The following is a 24,940-nucleotide window of genomic DNA, read 5'->3' as shown; positions in this document are numbered from 1 at the left end:
CCTCATAGCCCTGCTCTCTTGGCCTTGTCCTTATTGATTAAGGTGCAAAGATCGTCTGAAGCAAGGTTCAGGGTGCACATAACCCTTATTCACTGTAGTTTGTGAGTTATTACAAATTTAATAATTGATTGTTATTTCATTACTGTATACACTTCTTAATTTCTTTTTATTTTGTTTTTCAATCTTTGCAGCTTTCACTCTACTCTGTTCCTGAGGGTCAGTCTAAATATGTGGAAGAGCCAAGGACCCAACTTGAAGAAAGCATCTCCCATCTCCGACATTATTGCGAACCATATACAAGTTGGTGTCAGGTACAGACAGCTGTTCTGAAAATGGAATGAATGCATTTCTGTTTAGAGTCAGTAGTAAAAAGTCTATACTGGCTGCATGTTTTCAGAAAAAGGCAGAATAAAGGGCCCCAACTTAAGAGTGCCTGACTTAAAAATGTTCGTCAGTGCCATCTCTGGAGGGGAGCAGAGAGCCCTACCTTCCTGGTGGCAGCTGTCGCCATAGCTGCAGAGAGAGTTTCCCTCCCACTGGGCAGCCTGTGTCATGTTGACTAGAGAGCAGAGGCCCATGGTACCTCTCTTTTTTTTTTTGGCCAGGCCGCTCGGCTTGTGGGATCTCAGTTACCCGACCAGGACTTGAACCTGGGCCACAGCAGTGAAAGCGCCGAGTCCTAACTACTGGACTGCCAGGGAATTCCCCCATGGTGCCTATCTTGTTGGTTGCGGCTATGAAAACATTATTGTCCACCAGGGGAGGATATGGGGCTGGAACTTCAGAAGAAGGAAAAGGGTACAATGTAAACATTTATATCAAAATTAGGAAGTTTCTCTCCCCACAGAGATTCTACAAGTCAGTACCACTTTATTTTATTTTATTTTTTAATTTATTTATTTATTTTTGGCTGTGTTGGGTCTTCATTGCTGCGTGCAGGCATTCTCTAGTTGCAGCGAGCCGGGGCTACTATTTGTTGCGGTGCGCGGGCTTCTCATTGAGGTGGCTTCTCTTGTTGCAGAGAACGGTCTCTAGGTGCGTGGGCTTCAGTAGTTGTGGCACACAGGCTCAGTAGTTGTGGCTTGCGGGCTCAATAGTTGTGGCTCACGGGCTCTAGACCGCAGGCTCAGTAGTTGTGGCATACGGGCTTAGTTGCCCTGCGGCATGTGGGATCCTCCTGGACCAGGGCTCAAACCCGTGTCCCCTGCGTTGGCAGGCAGATTCTTAACAAGTGTGCCGCCAGGGGAATCCCAGTACCACTTTAAACAGGAATGGGTACAGAGGATTTTGAATGCTATAATAGGAGTGTAGATAACTAAAAGAGGGTGGAATTACATACTTGAGTACTTAACTGTTTCCCTTCGTGACCAAAGATCTGCATATACAAATTGACTTTTACTGCTCAGGTTTTAAATCAGGCATTTGTCATTATGTTCATGAAAGCATGTGTGCAATTTTTAACATTGGAAACTGAAGTTTACAGTCTACAGAATGTTTTCGTGGGCTTTGATATGTATATTTGCCACACTTGATCTTGATTTTGAAAACTGATGACAAAGTAAAAGAATGTAGATGTGTGTGACGTGGTCTAGATTTACTTTGCTTGAGATGATAAACTCAATTTTCATCCAGAACTTGTTTTAAAATTTTTAATTTCCACTGTCTGTGCCAGTGCTGAACTTTTGTTCACCAATTTAGAAAGAAAATAGCATAAATTAGGCCATTATACTAAAGTACCGTAACCATATTATTGAGTTATGAAATACCTAAAGACTTTATACATAATGTGTTGTAACACACTTAAACTTTATTCTCTTGTTCTAGAAGATTTTTTAATTTTAACATCTTTATTGGAGTATACTTGCTTTACAATTGTGTGTTAGTTTCTGCTTTATAACAAAGTGAATCAGCTATACATATACATATATCCCCATATCTCCTCCCTCTTGTGTCTTCTTCCCACCCTCCCTATCCCACCCCTCTACGTGGTCACAAAGCACCGAGCTGATCTCCCTGTGCTATGTGGCTGCTTCCCACTAGCTATCTATTTTACATTTGGTAGTATATATATGTCCATGCCACTCTCTCACTTCGTCCCAGCTTACCCTTCCCCCTCCCCGTGTCCTCAAGGCACTATGGAGAACAGTATGGAGGTTCCTTAAAAAACTAAAAATAGAACTACCATACGACCCAGCAATCCCACTACTGGGCATATACCCTGAGAAAACCATAATTCAAAAAGAGTCATGTACCACAAGGTTCATTGCAGCTCTGTTTACAATAGCCAGGACATAGTGTCCATCAACAGATGAATGGATAAAGAAGGTGTGGCACATATATACAATGGAATATTACTCAGCCATAAAAAGAAATGAAATTGAGTTATTAGTAGTGAGGTGGATGGACCTAGAGTCTGTCATACAGAGTGAAGTAAGTCAGAAAGAGAAAAACAAATACCATATGCTAACATATATATGGAATATAAAAAAAAAAAAGGTTCTGAAGAACCTAGGGGCAGGACAGGAATAAAAACTAAGACGTAGAGAATGGACTAGAAGATTTTTAAACCATCTGCTGGTGGTTAAGATAAGGTCAGCACATTTGCAAATATTTCTGTATCATGTAGGCATGGCTACTGTTATTTCTCTCTTGCTCTTTTTTTTTTTTTTTTAAAGATTGATTGATTGATTGATTGCTATGTTGGGTCTTCGTTTCTGTGCGAGGGCTTTCTCTTGTTGCGGCAAGCGGGGGCCACTCTTCATCGCGGTGCGCGGGCCTCTCACTATCGCGGCCTCTCTTGTTGCAGAGCACAGGCTCCAGACACGCAGGCTCAGTAGTTGTGGCTCACGGGCCTAGTTGCTCTGCGGCGTGTGGGATCTTCCCAGACCAGGGCACGAACCCGTGTCCCCTGCATTAGCAGGCAGATTCTCAGCCACTGCGCCACCAGGGAAGCCCTCTTCCTCTTTTTTTTTTTGTGGTTATAAAAGTACTTTGTCTCTACCCTTCAACTCAAGGTTGCTTTTTGTTTTTTACGTTTTCGTCTGTGCATGATGCCTAGTGCAACAAAATGCCTCAGAATAGTTATCAACATGTTTATTTGTACTAGTTATATGTAAAAAAGCTTTTTTTTGTGATTACACTGGGTTTTTTTCCTATAGATTGAAGTCTTCATGAATGAAAATTTTTCTCATTCCTGGCTCCATTTTCAGGCCTACAAGTTCTAGTCCCTTTCTTTAAGAACTGATTTAATTTTTCTTCATAGTAAACAGATTATGCTAGCAAAAGAAGTGGGCAGTCAGTCTAGACATTGATCTGTAGTTTTTCTCTTTTCATGTGCAGAAAAAAAACTAATAATGGATTTTAATGAAGCAGTACTCAGGTTTTTTTAATGTTCTTTATGTCCTCACCCAAATTCAGCACTTATTATTTAAGGCCATTTAACAGTATTAGGGTAACTTGCTCTGACTTGAACTGAATTAAAATAAACAAATCCTTTTCCAAGTGGCAACTGGTTCTGATATCTTCTGATACCCACATATCTCTTTTCCCATCTTTACTGTACACTTTTTGAAGTAGTCCCTTGCTTTCTTTAGGATCATCTGATGTTCATGTACAAAGCCTTTTTATTGTTGTCGTTAAGAGAATGTTAATACTTCATTTGCTCATTTGGGGTAAATGTTTCTCCAAACCTGGATATAGACTCCTTTGTCCCATTACAGCTGGTCATTCCTGCTTCAAATGGGCAGTTTTCAGATATAGGCTCTAAAATCATGGCAAATCAGGAAATAGACTTAATATGAATGATTTAATCTCACAGGGAAAGAATATCCACTTTAATTATCAAGGGGATTGATTTTTTTTCGTCCTCTTCAATTTCAATAGAAGAATGAAAAGGCTGGGTTGTTGAAACCACCCTACTTGAAATCTTTGCTTCCTGTGGCAATAATAAGCCATTCTGCTGAGCAATTTGTGGTGAAGGGGAAATTAGAAAAGGAAAAACAACACAAAAAACCCAGATAGACAGTGTATCCCTTTGTTCAAAAAGTGCTAATAACATGATAATTTATTCAGTAAAGACAAATATATTTATTGCTACATCCTAATCAGCAAATCCTATTGATTCTTTTTTTTTTTCTCATCTTTTTAGGAAATGTACTCCCAAACTAAGCCCAAGATGCAAAGTTTGGTTCAGTGGGGGTTAGGTAAGTTGATTTTTAATTAGGCATAATCAGTTTGTTTGACATTGGATTCTTTAACTGGGAGTCCATGGAAGGGCTCCAGGAGATCTGTGAATTCCTTAAAATTGTGTGTAGAATTTTAGAGCTATTTGGATTTTTCTGGAAAGAGGATCTATGTTTTTCATCAGATTTCAGAGAACTAGTGTCCCCAAACACTCAGGTAAGTTTCTTCAAGATCATTAGGATTGTTGGCCTAGCAGGTGCAGATACACTGGATTTTCTTTCTTTAAATCTATTTCCAGGTGCAATGTCCTAACTCATCTATAGGTTTTCAGAATCAGGATAGCTCATTGGCACAGCTATTAACACATTTTATAGAAGTTTAGAGGCAGGAAGGAACTGGGCTGGTGTGCCTAGGAAAGGCTTTATTGCATAATTCGTAGTGTTCTTACATGTTTTCATTTGTTTTTTATCACCTTTGATTGTTTTTCACATTCACTTAACATATACACTCATAAACTGGTTTCACAGACTGTGTTCTAACTAATATCAGGAACTTATAAATTAATAGACATTGATCATATTTCATTCCCTTTATTGGACATCTCAGCCAGTCATCCTCTTGTTTTTACAAGTGTTTCCGTGACAGAATAAAATAAGCATGAGTACAATTTGTTTCTTTGTGAAGATTATCATAGTATTGATGCACTGATACCCCTGAGACTACTATATAAGTAAATTCTTCATTTGAAGACAGACATATCAGTAGCTTACCACTTCTTTAAATTATTCATGTATGTTAATTAATATCTTAATTTTATAAACACTTATTTAGTGCTTATTATGTGTCAGGAACTAGTCTAAGTGCTTTGAAAGTATTAATTTATGTACAATCCTCATAACAACCTTGGCAGTTAGGTACTTTGTTACCTTCATTTTTTACCTGAGAAAGCTAAAGAACTCCTGATCTTTTATCTATATGGGTGACTGAGGTGTCTCTTCATTGTCGCCTATCATTTCCCATTGATTCACAGCAGTAGGCAGTATTTGCAATATGAGTCTTTTTTTTCTTCTCCTGGACTCATAGTTACTGCAAAGACTTAAGAAACGTTCCATTATGAGTTGCATTGTTGTCTGCCAAGGCAACCAGTCCATTTCCCAGGAATCATAGCCAAGACATGTTGCTAGAAGCTGGGCTTCATATTTAGTGTAGTCTTACAGCATACCTTCTTTCCCATTTCTTTGTGATTTTCCCACTTTGGCTCAGCTCACCAAGGCATCTGGGTGTCCTTCTATCACCTGCTCTGTGTGCCTGTCTAGAATTGAAAATACCATGCTGGTAGGCAAAAATAAAGGGAAGCAGAAAATTGCCTCAAATGACCCAGACAAGAGGATGAAAAGTTAAAACCAGGTTAAAGGCAAAATAAGTAAAAGGCCAGACAGGAATTGGTGCAAAGAACACAAGCTGTATAGTAGTATTTAAAATGATCACCACATTTCCCAAAGAAACCAAGAAAAGGATAACTGGCACATGCCTAGTATTATCTAGACGAGAGAATTATTGAGTATTCCAATTAGTTCAGTTCCATGTATGTCTGTTAAGTCACCATCGTGGCAGGCATTGAAGAGAGAGGCTGATTGAGACAGTGGTCACAGCCAGTGAGGTGCATATAATAAAGTGTTCAATACTAGCACAAATACAGAGACAGTCGTAGACCACCATTGAAGGTACAGAGGAAAGAGACTAGTTTAACAGAGATTGGGGAGATGGGAGCAGTCAGGGAAGGAGTTCTGAGATGAGTCTTGAAGGAACAGTTAGCCACACCAAAACATGGGGGTGGGAGTTGGGAGGCATTCCACACAGAGGGCACAGCATGACCAAGGCTTGGAGTGGTGACTTAGTGTTGCGTGTGCCGGGAACTGGAAGCAGGTCGGGAGTGCTGAAGATGAGATTGAGAGACCTGCAGGCTTTTCAAGTCATGACCTAGCTGAAATCCCTTTGTTAATTCATTCAGTATCCATTAACTCCTAGCAGGGCTTCAAATAAGTATCTGTTGAGTGAACATCCACTATTTACCACTGGGGGAAAATGACATAGAAGTCTAAGCAGTCCACCATTAAGGAGCAGATATTCTCTTTGAGGAGACATAAAATACACCCTGAATAATTAAAAACAAGGGCCATACAATTAGGCATCAGATGACGGTAGAGAAAATAAATATGGTGGGACTTTAGAGGAGAAAGAGAGGTGTGGGCTGATGAGTATAGGAAAGGCTTTTCTGAGGAGGTAGGACTTAAGCTGGCTTTTATTTGGTGGCATTGGCTCAGGGGAGAAGAGAGGCGGCATCATGTGAATGAGGTCATAATGCATGGTCAGGTGTGGCAAGTAGACTCACGTGTTGCATTTATTTGTATTTACTTTATCTATCAACTGACTATTTCCTGCATATACTTGCACTACAAGTTTCCTTCATTATCCAGATTTATTCTTATCTTGAGTTTAAATAATGAATTCAGATGGCAAAAGATACATTTTTTTTCCAGAGTCTAATGTATTTGGTTCCTGAATTTTAGAGAGCAAGCAGCAAAGCTTCTGATAGCGACAGATCTATCCAAAGATTTATCCAAATTTATTCTGTTTCTGTGTTTGGATAGCAAGGGATTCCTATATTTGTCTTTCTGCCCTTATGAATAATTGATTCAGATCTGTTGCCTTCAGGAGTATGAAGGTAATCTAACATTACTTTATTGTCAGAATGTCATCAGGCTAAAAAGTTGTTTGAAAATTGGATACTTGCGATGTAACTAGTAAATCATGTTTATCTCTTACATAAAAAGAACTTGTTGAAAAGAAGCATATTAACAGAAAGCAAAGAATACATTATTTGAAAAGCATTTGCTACTACATATGCTGCTTATATTTGACTTTTTTGTTTTGTTCTTTTTGTTTATGTTTATTTTTAATTGAAATATAGTTGATGTACATGTTTTGTTTTTTAATGAGCAATTTATAAAACTGTTTCCTGGTCTGATTCTATTGTAGACAGCTATGAATATCTCCAAAATGCACCTCCTGGATTTTTTCCAAGACTTGGTGTTATTGGTTTTGCTGGAGTTGTTGGACTCCTTTTGGCTAGAGGTAGGTACAATTTTGTAGTTTTTTTTTTTTTAAACAGTTCATAAGGGAGACATAACATATACATTTGATTCTTTCTTTTCACTTACCAGTTTTTGGAGTAATGAGTTAGTTCCTGAATATGGCCTTCTTGATGTATAATTGATATGGTTGTTTTCTCCAGTATATTTGATTTTAAACATATATAGAAATTGTAAAAAAATAAAATGAAAGAAATTATATACTTTTGGTTACAAAAAGAAAACTAAAAATGGATTAAAGACCTAAATGTAAGGCCAGACACTATCAAACTCTTAGAGGAAAACATAGGCAGAACACTCTATGACATACATCACAGCAAGATCCTTTTTGACCCACCTCCTAGAGAAATGGAAATAAAAACAAAAATAAACAAATGGGACCTAATGAAACTTAAAAGCTTTTGCACAGCAAAGGAAACCATAAACAAGACGAAAAGACAACCCTCAGAATGGGAAAAAATATTTGCAAATGAAGCAACTGACAAAGGATTAATCTTCAAAATTTACAAGCAGCTCATGCAGCTCAATATCAAAAAAACAAACAACCCAATCCAAAAATGGGCAGAAGACCTAAACAGACATTTCTCCAAAGAAGATATACAGATTGCCAACAAACACATGAAAGAATGCTCAACATCATTAATCATTAGAGAAATGCAAATCAAAACTACAATGAGATATCATCTCACACCGGTCAGAATGGCCATCATCAAAAAATCTAGAAACAATAAATGCTGGAGAGGGTGTGGAGAAAAGGGAACCCTCTTGCCCTGTTGGTAGGAATGTAAACTGATACAGCCACTATGGAGAACAGTATGGAGGTTCCTTAAAAAACTAAAAATAGAACTACCATACAACCCAGCGATCCCACTACTGGGCATATACCCTGAGAACACCATAATTCAAAAAGAGTCATGTACCAAAATGTTCATTGCAGCTCTATTTACAATAGCCAGGACATGGAAGCAACCTAAGTGTCCATCGACAGATGAATGGATAAAGAAGATGTGGCACATATATACAATGGAATGTTACCCAGCCATAAAAAGAAACGAAATTGAGTTATTTGTAGTGAGATGGGTGGACCTAGAGTCTGTCATACAGAGTGAAGTAAGTCAGAAAGAGAAAAACAAATACCGTATGCTAACACATATATATGGAATCTAAGAAAAAAAAAAGGTCATGAAAAACCTAGGGGCAAGACGGGAATAAAGACACAGACCTACTAGAGAATGGACTTGAGGATATGGGGAGGGGAAAGGGTAAGCTGGGACAAAGTGAGAGAGTGGCATGGACATATATACACTACCAAACGTAAAACAGATAGCTAGTGGGAAGCAGCCGCATAGCACAGGGAGATCAGCTCGGTGCTTTGTGACCACCTAGAGGGGTGGGATAGGGAGGGAGGGAGGGAGGGAGACCCAAGAGGGAAGAGATATGGGAACATATGTATATGTATAACTGATTCACTTTGTTATAAAGCAGAAACTAACATACCATTGTAAAGCAATTATACTCCAATAAAGATGTTTAAAAAAAAAAGATAATTTTCCCTAATAAGAACCTACTGAATATCACAGGGAACTCTATTCAATACTCTGTGATGACCTATATGGGAATAGAGTATAGAAAAGAGTAGATATATGTATATGTATCACTGACTCACTTTGCTGTACAGCAGAAACTAACACAGCATTGTAAATCAACTATACTCCAATAAAAAAATTAATTAGAATAAAAAAAAAGAAATTAGTTATCCTTTATAGGTACGCTTACTTGGTCAAATTCCTGTTGCTCTTTGATACAGAAAGAGTGAACTTTCATTAATGAAGATCTGTCACACCTGAGAAACTGTAAATGTTTCACTATTAAGATTAGGCTATTAAGGCTTCCCTGTTGGTGCAGTGGTTAAAAATCCGCCTGCCAATGCAGGGGACGTGGGTTTGAGCTCTGGCCTGGGAAGATCCCACATGCCACAGAGCAACTGGGCCCGTGCACCACACCTACTGAGCCCGCGAGCCACAACTACTGAAACCCACGTGCCACAACTACTGAAGCCCACACACCTAGAGCCCATGCTCCACAATAAGAGAAGCCACCTCAATGAGAAGCCCGCACACCACAACGAAGAGTGGCCCCCACTCCCTGCAACTAGAGAAAGCCCGTGCACAGCAATAAAGACCCAATGCAGCCAAAAATAAATAAATTTATATTAAAATAAAAGATCAGGCTATTATTCCTAGTAACAGTGATTTCATGGAGAGTTTATTAATTTCTCGATGTCTTGTACCTTCAGTCAGTGATGATAAAAACTTCTAAAAATACTTAAAATTAGGGACTTCCCTGGGGTCCAGTGGTTAAGAATCCACCTTCCAGTGCAGGGGACGCGGGTTCCATTCCTGGTCGGGGAACTAGGATCCCACATGCCATAGGGCAACTAAGCCTGCGTGCCACAACTACTGAGCCCGCACGCTCTGGAGCCTTTGCACCACAACTAGAGAGCCCGTGCACCACAACTACTGAGCCCCTGTGCTCTAGAGCCCACGCGCTACAACTAGAAAGAAGCCCGTGCACTGCAACGAAGAGCCTGCATGCTACAAGGATCCCGCGTGCCGCAACTAAGACCTAATGCAGCGAAATAAATAAATATTTTTTAAAAATATACTTAAAATTAAAAGCTAACAAATATCAACTTAAAGATATTACTACACCTTACTGCTGGATTACAAAACATTTATAGGAAATACAGGATGGTAATATACTTCATTATAATGAGATGAATTTGTTATGAACTACTTGAAGTTTCACTGATTGTAAAATTCAGACTTCACAAAAATTCCTAAATTATAAAGATTATGAACCCTGTAATCGGTCCCCATAAAAGATAACTATAGAGACTGGTCTTATAACCATTTCTCAATATTAAAAACCTTCCTATACATGCCTTAACCGCTCTTTTAGAATCTGGAAGAATGCTGCCCTGGTGCCACTCCCCCAGTGTGTGGAGTGAACTCCTGTTGTAGTTTTTGTGTCCTCCTCCCGTCTTGTGCAGGATATATAAGAATTAAATGCAGAGTTTATTTTTACTAATCAGCTTGGGCAATAGTTGAACCAGCTTTTTGTCCCAAACTTCTTTCCCCTCCTTCTGTAAAGCTGTCTAGGAAAGCATTCCTATCTTATTTAGATAGTGTTTAGAATTTATGAAGATCCCAAGGCCAAGGTGTTGGAATTTGACTGGGTGTTAGGGAGCCAGGAACGTGGAATCAAGTGAGATTAGCTTCCTCCTTCCCTCTCCATGGGTAGAGCATGTGGAGCAGTTTTACAGCCCTAAAGAGAGCTCCCTGTGCCATGTGTGCTCTTTACACCGTGTTTATCTCCTGCATATCCACTGTGGTGACTGTCCTGAGGACAACTGGGGGCTATGCTCTCCTGGGCAGAACAGCAGCAGAAGGACACCACTACTGCGGGTCCTTTGTCTTTGCTTTTGTTTTCTTGCTTGTTTATATGTTCCTCTCTCTCCTTCCTTTTCCTGAGAGGGCTCGGTTGTATTAAAATAATTTAAAACCTTAATTCTTTTTCAGAAAAGTACACACGCACACATACTCATGCGCACATACCAAACAACAGATCTTTTCCTGTGGGTGCTGGGGTACAAGGGCCTGAGGTAAACAATGTTGGGGTGGGGGATCCCTAAGCAAGATGAGTGGGGAGTGGGAGGGTAGGTATGTTCATGGGTGGTCAGAGTGATTTTCAGGCCCCTCCAGGTCCCCTATGCTGGAAGCAGTACGATGGACTCAGAAGGTCCCTCCTGGTGGAGTTTCATTTCTTCTTTGTTTTCAGTCTAACATTTTATTTATTTTAATTTTATTTTTTAATAAAAGTTATATGTATTTAAGGTGTACAACATGATGTTTTGATACACGTATGCATAGTGAAATTATTACTAGAGTCGAGCTAATTAATATATCTTCTCATATAGTTACCTTTTTTGTGATGAGAGCACCTGAAATCTCCTCTTAGTAAATGTCCAGGGTTCAGTATTATTAACTGTAGTCATCATGCCGTACATTAGATCTCTAGACTTATTCATCCTACATAGCTGCACCTTTGTACCCTTTGACCAATATCTCCCCATTTCTCCCACCTCCCCACTCCTGATAACCACCCTTCTACTCTCTGCTTCTATGTATTTGACTTTTTTAGATTCTACATATCAGTGAGATCTTGCACTGTTTTTTCTTTCTCTGTCTGGCTTATTTCACTTAGCATAATGTCCTCCAGGTTCATCCATATTTTTGCACATGGTAGAATGTCCTTCCTTTTAAAGGCTGAATAATATTCCATTGCAAATATATACCACAATTTCTTTATCCATTCTTCCATTGATAGACACTTAGTTTGGTTTCATGTCTTGGCTATTGTGAATAATGCTGCAGTGAACATGGGATACTTCAAGATACTGATTTCATTTCCTTTGGGTATATACCCAGAAGAGGGATTGCTGGATCATATGGATAGGTTTCTTGAGCATTCGGCAGATAATGGTGGTGAGGGTGGCCAGGACTGTGGTGAGGACAAGAGGTACTTCTCTGGAAGAGAGATGAGTGGATGATCATTCAGAGGAAGTGGGCCCAGCCAGGACACCCAAGGGTGGCAGGTGGTCGTTGCCCACCGTTGTTGCCTTCTGGTGGCTCCCTCCAGCACTGGCAGCCAGTGGTTCCCCTCTGGCAATGCTGACGGTTACAGTGTAGACCACTGGCTTCTTGGGAGGTGTGGGTGTGGAGATAGGCAGGGAGACAGGGGATTGCACTTTCTTCCAGAAGTTCTGGGGCCCCCAGCTCATTGTGTGAACCACTAGGAGCTAGAAGCTCAAGAGCTGCTGCCTGTCAGCTTTCCCTAGAGGAGTGAAAAATGGCTGGTTGGAGGGTTTGCTGTCCTTCACCTGGTCCTCACCTTCATGAGCTGCCCAGGTGCTTAAAGCTTCAAGTGTACAGGTGGGCTTCCAGAGGTGTAAAAGGCTTTTCTCTTCTAGAGTAATTATAGCCTTTCAGTCAAGGCAGTAGGACAGGGAGAGAAACATAATATTAAGAGTCTAGATTTATAGTATTTGTATTCTCTTCTGTAACCCCAGTTCCATTTTGGGGGATTTGTCTGTTTAAAGTTTAAGACCGATAAACAGCACTTACATTCTTCTTTGTAAATGTGAGTAACATACATTGCACTAGCATCTATATGCATCCCATCTCAAAAACCCCATGCCTCTGAGTGGAGACTGTTTCTTGTGTCAAGTCCATTTCTAGTGTATTCTCCAGTTTTACCCTCTACCAGTTTTCTTAATCTCATTCTCATTTCTCCCAGCTCTCCATCCTTCTGTCTGTTCATTTCCCCTTTCCCAGGGCTCTACGTATTCTCACAGTCTAGACTGATACTCAGTCAACACAGCTGTTGTCTTGGGACATGGCTCCACGCTCTCTTGGGTTTGACCCCCTTTGCCTGGGGTCCATGTTGTCTTCTCCTAGGTTTGCTGCCTGTTGTTGAACTACATGCTTAAGTCACTTTCGAAAAAGCCTATGTTGGAGGTAAGCTTTCCAAGTTTTTGCAAGTCTGAAAGGACTCATACCTGGTGATCGTTTGGTTGGTCATAGAATTTGTTCTCCATCAAAACTTTGAAGGCTGCATCTTCTAGCACCCAGCGTTGCAGGTGTGAGAGTCAGCAACCAGTCTGCATGATTGTTCCGTATGAAGTGATTCATTTTTTTCTTTTTTTCTGGAAGCTTTGAGGATCTTCTCTTAGTCTTCAGTGTTCTGAACTTCCATGGTGCTGTGACTACATATAGATGTTTTTCATTCTTTGGTTGGGCATTTTGGTGGCTTGCAGCCCTCAGCTGTAGGCAAATATATATCTTGTATTTATTTGAAAATTTCCTCTCATTCTTTTTCTTTCCTGAACACGAATTCATTTGTGATTGAGCTATTTAAACTGACCCCATATGTCTCTTGTATTTTCTTGACTATTTTATTCTTTTTGCATTAGTTTACTTTGGTCATTTCCAAGAGCTCTTTTCTGCTCTCTTTTCACAGAACTCATTTTTCTTTTAATGCAGTAGCTTCTTGAATTTATTGATGATACTTAATAACAGGTTTAGTTTTGTTTTTAAGTTCTTCTCTTTCCTTTAGGGTCATTTTTCCTTCTTGCTTGTCTTGATCTTCTCTTTTATGTTGCAGGCTTTCCTCAACTTTCCTCAGTTGTACAGTCATGTTTAAGAACAAGGCAAAAAACAAAACAAGAAAGAACAAAGCAATTGAAACTCTACTAAGAACTTTTTGCGTATAGATGGGGCTTGCTGGCAAGCAGGTTCTCCCTCAGGGTGAGCCAAAAGGGGACTGCCCTTAGGTGGGGGGGTGACAGTGCCCACCTGGGGAAGGCTGGACCCTCAGCACTAACACGCACATGCACTCACACCAGCTGTCTCGGTTCTCAGCAGCAAATCCATGGCATTTCTTCCGCGATACCCTGCCCCCCTTTTAAGATTTTGTCTGGCGAGATGGCATGACCACAGGCAGTTTTGCACTGGCATGGCATGGAGGAAGGAGAGGCTCACCTGGTCCATGCACAGGACTTGTATTTCTCCCTCTATCTTGATCCCTGGTTGCCCTCTCCACCCTGCATGGTACCTGACATCTCTGGGCTGCCAGGGACATTCTGCTCCCTCCTCTGCTGTGGGCCCTGCTCAGGATTTAAAGGCTGTCTGTCCTCTTGCTCCCATCCACTCTCCGTTTTCTGAAACTTGCTTGAGACTTCTTAATAGCCAATAGCCCCTCCATACATTTTCTCTTCGTTTTGGGTTTATTATCTGTATTTTATTCTTTTACTGTTATTTTTATGGGGTATTGGAAAGGAGAGGAGAGGAATGCTTGCATTCAGTATTTAAATAGGAAGCCAGTTTACTATGAAAGAATGTAAACCTTAGAAACCAAAATAATGTCTGGTTTTCTTTTTAAAACAATCTTTTTTTCTGTTTCCTTAGAAATGGTAGTTCTCTTGAAAACATTGTATTGATGAAAAAAGCCAGGTGCAAAGGACTACATATTATATAATTCCATTTATACGAAATGTCCAGAGTAGGCAAATCCATAGAGCTAGAAAGTAGATTAATGGTTTCCTAGGGCTGGAGGTGATGGAGGAATTGGGGGGTGACTGCTCACGGATGTGGGGATTCTTTTTGGGTGATCACTTCTAAAATTAATTGTGGTGATGGCCGTGTACCTCTGTGAATACACTAAAAGCCGTTGAATGGTACAATTTAAGTGGGTGAGTTGTGTGAATTGTATCTTCCTAAAGCTATGAAAATGTGGTGGTCCTTTTTGGTTCATATATTAGACACATTCTCTGTCAGTCTAAGACCAAAGAAGTCTTACTCAATGTTAGATATATGACGGAAACTGTAATGGTGAAGATAATGAATACTCTGATGGTGTCCATAACCTTTTTTTAATAGGTTCAAAAATAAAGAAGCTGGTGTATCCACCTGGTTTCATGGGATTAGCTGCCTCTCTTTATTATCCACAACAAGCCATCGTATTTGTCCAGGTAAGTTAGATCCAGTAAGCTTGCATGTCCTTTGTTCTTGCTTATGTATGTATGGGTTTACTGCTTAATTTAATTTTATTTTGCAGCCTTTCTAACACCAGACTAAAATTTGTTTGCACATATAAATGAACTACAACAAATTTAAATGTTTTTCTGCACTATGTACCTCAGTTCTGGCCCTCCGTCCAATGTCAGTATTCAGAGAATGCATGCTAATTTGAATATTAATCAAAGAAAATTTGCTATGCCTTTTTTTTTGCATAATTACATGGCAATCTAGAGACTCAAATTCCAAAGCTGATAGTTACAGGTCATTCTCAGTTTGGGCTTATCTGGTCACAACCTGCCCTCCTTGGAGTTGCAGGCACGGGCCTGCGCCCTGGCCCTCTGCGCCTTCTCCCTCATCCCGGTGCTAGCCTTGCTTTCCTTGCTGGGGACTGCAGGGAGTGCAGTCCCTTCTGCTGGGAACGCCTTTCTCAGCGCTGTCAGTTGGCTGCTCCTTTCCTACCCTTCAGGCCTCAGTTTGATGGCATCCTGGCAAGTAGAACACAGTGGCAAGAACACGGATAAAGCTGATGCCTTAGTCAGCTTGAGCTGCCGTAACAAAATACCACAGACTGTGAGGCTTAAATAACAGAAATTTATTTTCTCACAGTTCTGGAGGCTGGAAGTCCAAGATCAAGGTGTCAGCAAGGTTGGTTTCTCCTGAGGCCTCTCTCCGGGACTTGCAGATGGCCACCTTCTCCCTGTGTCCTCACATGGCCTTGTCATTGTGCGTGCACTCCCCTGGTTTATCATCCTTGCCTTATAATGACACTAGTTAGATTAGAGCTCTACCCTTATGACGAACTTGACCTTAATTACCTCTCTAAAGGCCCTGTCTCCAAATACAGTCTACTGTATTAACACTGTGGGTTAGGGCTTCAATATATGAATTTTGGGGGGTACAATTCAGTCCATAACAGCTGGACCAGCAGTTCTCAGAGTGTAGTCCCCGGCCCAGCAGCATCAGGATCACCTGGGAACTTGTCAGGAATGCACATTTTCAGGCCCCAACCCGGGCCTACTGACTCAGACACTCTGAGGGTTAGGGCCAGCAATATGTGGTTTAGCAAGCCCTCTGGGGGATTTTTAGCAAGCCCATAATATTTGAGAACCACTGATAAAGACTAGACTCTCTCCGGGCAGTGGTATGTGGACTTAGTGCGACTCTACATGTAGAGTCCCTTGGAAAACTGGCAAGAGCAAGGCAGACTCGAGGTTTTGAGGTCCTAGACAGCTTATGGAGACAAGGACTCATTTGCCAGAATTGCCATCTCACACTGAGACTTGGTCCTAGGAGGAATAGCAGTGCCATCACCAGATTTGGGCCCTGAGGGCTCTGAGCCAAACTGACCTGAAACTGTGCCCCCTGGAGTCCTTGTGACAGTATCGAATCTAGATTCCTAGACGGTGCTGCAGTTGAAGGTGGGAGCCCAGTGGCTCCAGCTGCGGGAAATTGTTGCCTTTGGTGGCAAATACCAGTAAGATCTTCGTGGCATGGCCTTAACATTGTTTACAGCAGTCCTGGAGGCAGACAGTTACTGATCCTCTGCCTGCTTCAGCCCCAGCTCTGGAACAGTGAATCGTGTCTGCCTGCCCTAGATCATAAAAATGATCAAACATCATCTCAGTCTGTTATGGTGTAAATAGTAAATTGGCTGCTGGTTGAGAAGCATATGTGGCTGCCCTCTGAGTAGAGGTCTTTTTTTATCTTATATGCCACAGCATATGTTGCAAAAGATTTTTTGTATTCACAACCAAGATAGTAGCATGCAAATCTGAGTTGTATTCTAATTTATTTTTAAAGTCAGTGGGAAGGAGTTTTGTCTTTTATTTTGTACCTAGGGTAAGCCAGAGCAAAGCAATTAACTAGTTTCACTAGATATAAAACATTAGTGATCTGTTTGGGATGATGAAAACGTTTTGAAAATGGATAGTGGTGATGGCTGCATAGCATTGTGAATGTAATTAATGCCACTGAATTGTACACCTAAAAGTGGTTAAAATGGTAAATGTTATATTATGTGTATTTGCCACAGTAAAACAAAACAACATCAGCGACTGAAAGAGAATTTCTGATACCGTTTTAGTGTCATTTAGTTCCTATTTCACAGTTTCTTTTCTACTTCCTCTTCTTTTTTATTCTTTTTTTTAATGAATGCCATGACCTTGGACAAGCCACTTAATCACTTATATTCTGTTTTCTGTTCAGTAGTGTTTGGAGAAAAGTACTGTAAGAAAACCCTTAAAGTGATGGCAAATATTATTTTTCTCTCAAATTTAAAGCACTGAAAACAGTGCCATACTCATGATAAATGCCTGATATGTCTACCAGTGGGTCTGAGAATCATATCATATTCTAAGAACAGTTGGAGCAACTGGAAGAATGTAACTTGTAAGAAACCAGCATGTTGCAGCAACCCCTGGATTTACTAGCACTGTGATCTTGGATGAGTCACTTGGCCTCTGAATATTTCCTTACAGTCTTTGCCTACTTACCACATAGGGTTGTTATATAGAATAGAGATAAATCATGTGAATGTGCTTTGTAAAGTAAAATGCTATACATTGACAAATTATTATAAAAATTAGGAAGAGAATAATAACTGCTTTCAGAAAATTGAAGTACTGTCATTTAGAAGAATAATCAATATGGTCATAAGTAGGACCAACGAATGCAAATTATTGGAAGCATTTTTTTTAAGAAAGCTCAATACTTAAAAAAAATAGTTTCCAACAATTAAAGCCAGCAGGCCAAAGTTGGACAAGTGCATTTTAAGGTAGTGAGCTCACTGACCCCAAAATATTCTCTGACCCTGGGGCCTACCTCTCAGGATGCTGTAGAAAGGATTTTGAAACAGGAGGCAAAATCGCTGTAGAAACTCAAAGACTTTATGTTTTGAGGGATCTGGGAAGACTGAGAGCATCTTTACTGAGCTCACCTATTTTTTTACATAGCCCCTAAAATGAATGATTGATTTTAAGCTTGATTTTCAGACTTGTTTGGCTGTTACGTGCTAGATGTGATAGGTAGTAGCCTTCCTTCTTGTCTGATCTTCAGGCATTTCCCATATCAGCAATGATCCACATTTTTTTTTCCTTGAAATTGTGAAAGTTTGAAATATACACCTATAATTTATGGCAAATTATTTTAAACAGTAACTATACACGGGCAAGCTATTTTTTCTTTTTATGCTATCATTCTTACTATCTTTTATTTGCTTACATTGCACAGTTTTAAATGTGTATGTCCCAAGATTCCTGTGTTTGTCGTATGCTTAAATACAGTTCTTTTGGAAACAGGACAAAAGAAAACAGAAAATTCTCTTCCTTACCACTTCATGTATGGAATAGCAATGGATCTTTTATATTTTGTTTCAAGGTCAGTGGGGAGAAATTATATGACTGGGGTTTACGAGGATACATAGTCGTTGAAGATTTGTGGAAGGAGAATATTCAAAAGGTGAGAAAGATCTTTTTCATTATCTTCCTTTTGGTTTAAATATGTGATTTCTCTCGGGTTTTATAAAATTCTTGATGCCCTGTTGCTTGCTCTTGCTTTTTCTGTTTGTATTTCCTTATGCTTCTAGCTCAGATTCTCTGGTGGCCTTTATTGGAGGAGCAATAGAACCTCTGTACATTTGATTATTTTCAGCAGGGCTGAATAAGTGGGGACCATAAAATACATTCCACCCCAGTCTTAGACCATAATTTCCACTGTATTGTATTTACAGTTGGCTCAAAGTGTTGCATATTATCTGAAAGTTTTTTCAAAACTAGATTCAAAGGGAACATGCTATGCTCCCAGCAAAAGACAAATAACGGAGACTCCTCCTCTTGCTATTTCATTCATCATAAGCTTCATTCTTCACTTTATCAGTACTGTAACTGCTCATCCCCTAGCCTATGGGCCCAGTTAAGGGCATATACAGGACCAGCCACCAGTTACAGGCCACTGTGCTGATTGGTGGGCGAACAGCAGAGGGGAAAAGGTTGTGGAATTATAAGGACAGGTCATTTTTTTGTCTCTTCTCACAGCCACTTAGCTGATTAAATGTTGCCCATGTTTGCTGGGACATTCTCTCTTTCCTCTGATAAGGATTAGTGAATATAGAACAAGGCATCATGTCTCCTCCAAGCACTCAGAGGCACAGCTCGATAAGGAAGAATTAGGGTTCTTATTATTAACATACCTTCTGTATCATAGAATACTTTTGACTCCTGTCATCTCAAATCAGAATACCCTTTTTAAAAATATAAATACCTAGGGACTTCCCTGGTGGTCCAGTGGTTAGGCTCCGAGCTTCCACTGCAGGGGGCATGGGTTCGATCCCTGGTCGGGGAACTAAAATCCCGCATGCTATGCGGCATGGCCCATAAATAAATAGCTAGATAGATAAATAGATACATACATACATACCTATCTCAAAACCCAGGATTTCGAACTGGAATTTGGAAGTAACATTAACGGAATAAATTATAAGCCCTCCTCATTAGTTACATAAATAATCTTCCAGTGAAATCGTAAGACTAATTATTGTACTGGTGATTTGTAAATGAATTAGTCTCTGTTGAGCCTGTTTATACTAGCTCTTGAGTAGGAAGTTCTGTATTAATATCAAGTGCCCTTTGGCAATCCCTTTTAAAGAATAAACGCTCATAGTTTTATTTTCATTTCTCTGACATTTTCTTTGGAAGCTTTCTTTCCTGTTTAAAAAATTCCTTAAGTCCACACTGAGTTTAATATGGGAAAGGAAACAGAATGTCAGGAAAGCTATACACAGCCTTAGAAAGAAATGTGGAAAATGAAACTCCTCCTCAGCTCTGAGTGCTCACTGTGGTGTCAGTGCAGAACCGATGCACACGAAAGCTATGGTGGGGGGGATCCCCTGGGAGCCTCTGAGCGCTCACTGTGGTGTTAGGCAGACACGTGCACACCAATGGGACTGTAGTTGGAATGCAAGCTAAGCAGAACAGCATTTTATGGTAATTTGAAAACGTTGCCTATTACAACTACTCGTATTTACATGCAAGTCTTTGGGGAGTGAGATAGTAAAGATGCCTAATTAGCCTGGGGTTGGTCTGCATGTCTCCTCTGGTCTTCTTTCTATGCTCTTGCCCTCTTGAGCGTCACTGAGAGCTTAGTGTTCTTCCATTCATTTACTCTCAAAGCACAGTTGTCCTGACGGCTATCTGTTGTGAATAGAAGATAATAAAATGCATGTTGACTACTTAAACATTTAGCACAAGTTTTTGTGTTTTTTTAAATTAATTAATTAATTAATTTATTTATTTTTGGCTGTGTTGGGTCTTCGTTTCTGTGCGAGGGCTTTCTCTAGTTGCGGCGAGAGGGGGCCACTCTTCATCGCGGTGCGCGGGCCTCTCACTGTCGCGGCCTCTCCCGTTGCGGAGCACAGGCTCCAGACGCGCAGGCTCAGTAGTTGTGCCTCACAGGCCTAGTAGCTCCGCGGCATGTGGGATCTTCCCAGACCAGGGCTCGAACCCGTGTCCCCTGCATTGGCAGGCGGATTCTCAACCACTGCGCCACCAGGGAAGCCCTAGCACAAGTTTTAAATGAAAAATATCAGAAGGCCTTATTAATTCAAGATTTGATATAGTTAGATTTTGGGAATTATTTGATATGTACATACTTTTGGTTGTAAATAGTCAAAGAAATTTGTGGACATTGTGTTTAAAATGGGGCCCTGAGGGACTTCCCTGGTGGTCCAGTGGTTAAGGCTCTGTGCTTCCAATGCAGGGGAACTTGATCCCTGCATGCCACAAATTTCTTTGACTATTTACAACCAAAAGTAGGTACATCTGTTACATTATTATAGTACAAACAATTATGAATCAGATTGCACCTAATTGAGACTGGTAATTGAAGCCTAACTTGAAAACCAATTTCCAAACACGCTAAGAAACAAACAAATATCTCCTCCATGAGGTGTTCTTCAGTTCCCTTCAAAGAGTTCCCGGGCCCTAAAAGATTCCTGTTCCAGGGTAGCTTAAGTCTTTGCTCTCGTTAATAAAGCAAAAACAAACAAACAAAAAATACTGAAACCCACAAAGTCCAACAAGTGGGGGGCAGGGAAATCAATAAAAGACAATGGCATTTCACTATCAAATAATGGGGCCCTGAAATTTTAAGTGGTATGAATGATGGTTCAGTTCTCAATTATATTATTTCCCATGGAGCTGTATTACTCTCAGAAACCCTCAGTCTGTGGCATTGTTTGCTCTGCCATATCCCTTTTCCCTTTTAGGAATTAATTCTAAATGTTTGCACTGAGTCTTCTATCAACGAAGTTTGGATGAGGTGGTCTTTCAGTCCTGTCATTGGTCAGTGAAGAGGAATTTATCTGCTTCAGCTAAAATGAATTCTTTGTCAGAACTGTGAAGCAAAGATGGGTGTGTCCAGAAATATTGTCATCATAATGGGTCTAGGTTTTTTTTTTCTTTTTTTGAGATAAAAGAACATATAAAATATGTCATAAAATACAACATATATAATATAAAATAACTGCATATATATGTATATTTACAGTTTAAAATCCAACAATATAATGACCATACATATACCAACAAACCATCCATCTTTAAAAATAGGAAATTACCAATGTCTTCCAAGTTCTTCCTGGGCCCTTCCATCTCCCCAGAGAGAACCACTATCCAGAATTTTGTGCTTTTCATTCCATTGTTTTTCTTTAAACTTTTTCTTTTAGTTGAACCACATAACGTATTTATTCTAAAACACTGTAGTTGAGCTTGCCTGTTTTTTGCCTTTATAAAATAAATAACTATCAAATATACATGTAAATAAATATATAGTTTAGATGGGGTCTTACTATATGTGTTATTTTGCAAGTTGTTTTGTTCCCTAAACATTATGTTTATGGGTTGTGTGCCCGTAATTTATTAATTTACACTGCTATGGAATATTTCTTTGTGGGAAAATACCCGTGTTGATGGCTAGCTAGATGGCTTTCAGTATATTGTTGTTGCACACACAGCTTTGAGCATATTTTTGTATGTGTCATGGTTTATTAAGAGTTTTTTAGGCCAGGGACTTCCCTGGTGGCACAGTGGTTAAGAATCCGCCTGCCAATGCAGGGGACACGGGTTCGATCCCTGGTCTGGGAAGATCCCACATGCTGCGGAGCAACTAAGCCCGTGCACCACAACTACTGAGCCTGCACTCTAGAGCCCACGAGCCACAACTACTGAGCCCACATGCTGCAACTACTGGAGCCTGCGCGCCTAGGGCCCATGCTCCACAACAAGAGAAGCCACCGCAATGAGAAGCCCGCGCACTGCAACGAAGAGTAGCCCCTGCTTGCCATGACTAGAGAAATCCCGCGCTCAGCAACGAAGACCCAACACAGCCAAAAATTAAATTAAATTTAATTTAATTTAAAAAAGAGTTTTTCTAGGCCAAGATTCCTAGTTCATAGGGTCTGCACATCAATTTTACTAGATGACAAGTTTTCCATTTTTGCCAGTCTGGTGCCTTTAAAATAGTTTTTCACTGTGGGGTGTGTTTGTGTGTTTGTGTGTGTGTGTGTGTGTGTGTGTGTGTGCGTGTGTGTGTCTTTACTTTGTTCCCCAATTTTTTTTCTTTTTTATAAATTTATTTATTTATTTTTGGCTGTGTTGGGTCTTCGTTTCTGTGCGAGGGCTTTCTCTAGTTGCAGCGAGCGGGGGCCACTCTTCATCGCGGTGTGCGGGCCTCTCATTGTCGCGGCCTCTCTTGTTGCAGAGCACGGGCTCCAGACACACAGGCTCAGTAGTTGTGGCTCACGGGCCCAGTTGCTCTGCGGCATGTGGGATCTTCCCAGACCAGGGCTCAAACCCGCATCCCCTGCATTGGCAGGCAGATTCTCAACCACTGCGCCACCAGGGAAGCCCCTGTTCCCCAATTTTTATTTTGAAAAAAAATTTCAAAACTACAGAACAGTTGCAGGAATAGTATAATGAATATACCCCTCACTTAGATTCACCAATTAACATTTTGCTACATTTGCTTTGTCTTTTTACACATGCTTGGGTGCTCACACACATGTGTATTTTATTTTTCTGAACCACTTAGGAGTTAGTTGTAGATATTGCGCTTTCTACCCATATCTAATTCAGCATATATTTCTAAAGAACATGGTCATTTACTGATATAATCACAATACCATTATCATGCTCAGGAAAGTTGACATTTCATTGTTTCCATAATCATTATCTAATATACAGTCCATAGTCAGATTTCTTCAGTTGCCACAATAATGTGCTTTCCTTCAACAATTTTTAAATTGAGTTTTTTATACCTGAGTGAATTCTTATAAGGCACACACCCTTGTAACCATCATCTAGGACAAACACCCGGAATTTTGCCAGCCTCCCCAGAAGCCCTTCCATGTAGCTCACCCCAATCACATTCCTCTCTTTCCATCCAAAACTACCTACTCTCCTGACTTCCATAGTAGGAAGTAACTTCCCTGTTTTTCTTAATGGCTTTATCACCTAAGTCTTTATCCCTGTCACTTTAGTCTTGCCCATGATTATTTCTGACTTGATATTCCTTTTAAGTCTTTTTTTCCCTTTTAAGTCACTTTTAATCTACAGGTTCCCCTTCCATCCTCTTATTTTCCTTACACTGTATCTGTTGAAGGAACCTGGCGTGTCGGACCTGTAGAGTTTCCAACAGTTTGGGTTTTGCGGATTGCACGCTTACGGTGCAGTTGAACGTGTTCCTTTCTTCTCTACGTTTCCTGTAGATTGGCCACTGGATCCAGAGGCTGCCTAATCAAGTTCGTGTTTGATCCTATTGGCAAGGCTATAGTTCTATGTAGGCATCTAAGTTTTTGCTTCAGTTTACCATTTTGGCGTTAGTGGCTGTTGAGGCTCAATGCCTAGACCTACTGATTCACTGGGAGTTGGAAAATGGTGATATTCTACTTCTGTCATTTCATTTTCACATAATAGCTAGAACACTTTAATAAGGAACTACTTCCCCTCATATACTATTTAGTTACTCAGTTATAGGAAAGATAGGATAAATGCTCAGTTTTTGCTCTTATTTATCTGGTTTTCAAAATAATAAATTGGTTCCCTCTCATCCTCAGAAGGTCACCAATTAGTGGGGTTTTTTTTAGAATCATTTTGAATTTGTAGACTTAAATATATTTGGGTTTGAATGCTTTGTATTTCTTATCCTTGTTGGAGTTCAGATTGTTCCATTTTGGCTAGTAGAAGTTGGCTCTGCGTCCTTTTGACATGACGCAAGGACTGCAATAGTTTCCTCGCTGTCTGGCATGTCAAAATGGTCTCAGAATCTCTCATTGTTGTTTTATTGTATGTTCCTTTGATTACTAATGAGGTTGAGCATCTTTTCACATGTTTATTGGTTTCTTCTTGAAATGCCTGTTCATGTCTTTTGGCCATTTTTTATGTGGGTCATTAGTTCCTTTCTTAATGATTTATAAGAGTTCTTTATTTTTTCCTAGATAGTAATATTTTTGGTCACATGTTTGCGGATGTCTTCTCCCAGTTTTAGGCTTGTCTCTTCAGTTTTGGTGTCTTTTGATGATCAGAAGTACTTAATGTAGTTGATTCATAGATCTTTTCCATTACAGTTTTCACTCTTTGACTCTAGGTGTTTAATAAAAGCATGAAACTATTGATTGTCCATTGCTAATCTGAAACCCTTTCAGAATAGTCCCAGCTCAAAGCCTGAGTTTCAGAGATGGAGGCTATTTGTGGGTGTCAGGCCCCAGGGTCACAGATAGCTCTTTTGGAGTTGTCTTCTACATTAGCCAAACACAGCAGTGTGTTTCAGTAAAAGTCATGTTTAATTTTCACTAGATTTTTAAAAAATGTGACAAGTTACTATCAAAGAATTGTAGAATGACTGTTAAAGACCAACAGTAACTAAAAAAAAATCTTAATAATTCTTTGAAGGTAAGGAAAATATAAAAGAAATATA

General features: G+C 40.1%; 1 protein-coding gene across 5 annotated transcripts in view; it reads left to right on the top strand.

Annotated features, from left to right (window-relative positions):
- Positions 1 to 24,940, top strand: part of APOO (apolipoprotein O) — a 64,350-nt gene that overhangs the window by 23,804 nt on the left and 15,606 nt on the right. For 3 of the 5 annotated variants that reach the window (XM_082375898.1, XM_082375902.1, XM_082375900.1), the window contains 5 exons: positions 192 to 311; positions 4,148 to 4,202; positions 7,222 to 7,317; positions 14,834 to 14,925; positions 18,350 to 18,430. In XM_082375898.1, coding sequence (XP_082232024.1) covers positions 192 to 311; positions 4,148 to 4,202; positions 7,222 to 7,317; positions 14,834 to 14,925; positions 18,350 to 18,430 — 444 coding nt within the window. Of the gene's footprint in view, positions 1 to 191; positions 312 to 4,147; positions 4,203 to 7,221; positions 7,318 to 14,833; positions 14,926 to 15,580; positions 15,650 to 18,349; positions 18,431 to 24,940 lie in introns of those variants that run through there. The other 2 variants (XM_082375899.1, XM_082375901.1) reach the window with 2 other exon arrangements.

This window comes from Balaenoptera borealis (genome assembly GCF_965194805.1).
Source record: "Balaenoptera borealis genome assembly, chromosome: X".
In the NCBI taxonomy this organism is placed as follows: domain Eukaryota; kingdom Metazoa; phylum Chordata; class Mammalia; order Artiodactyla; family Balaenopteridae; genus Balaenoptera; species Balaenoptera borealis.
The sequence above is the reverse complement of the archived record's forward strand: the minus strand, read 5'-3'. Positions and strand labels throughout refer to the sequence as shown.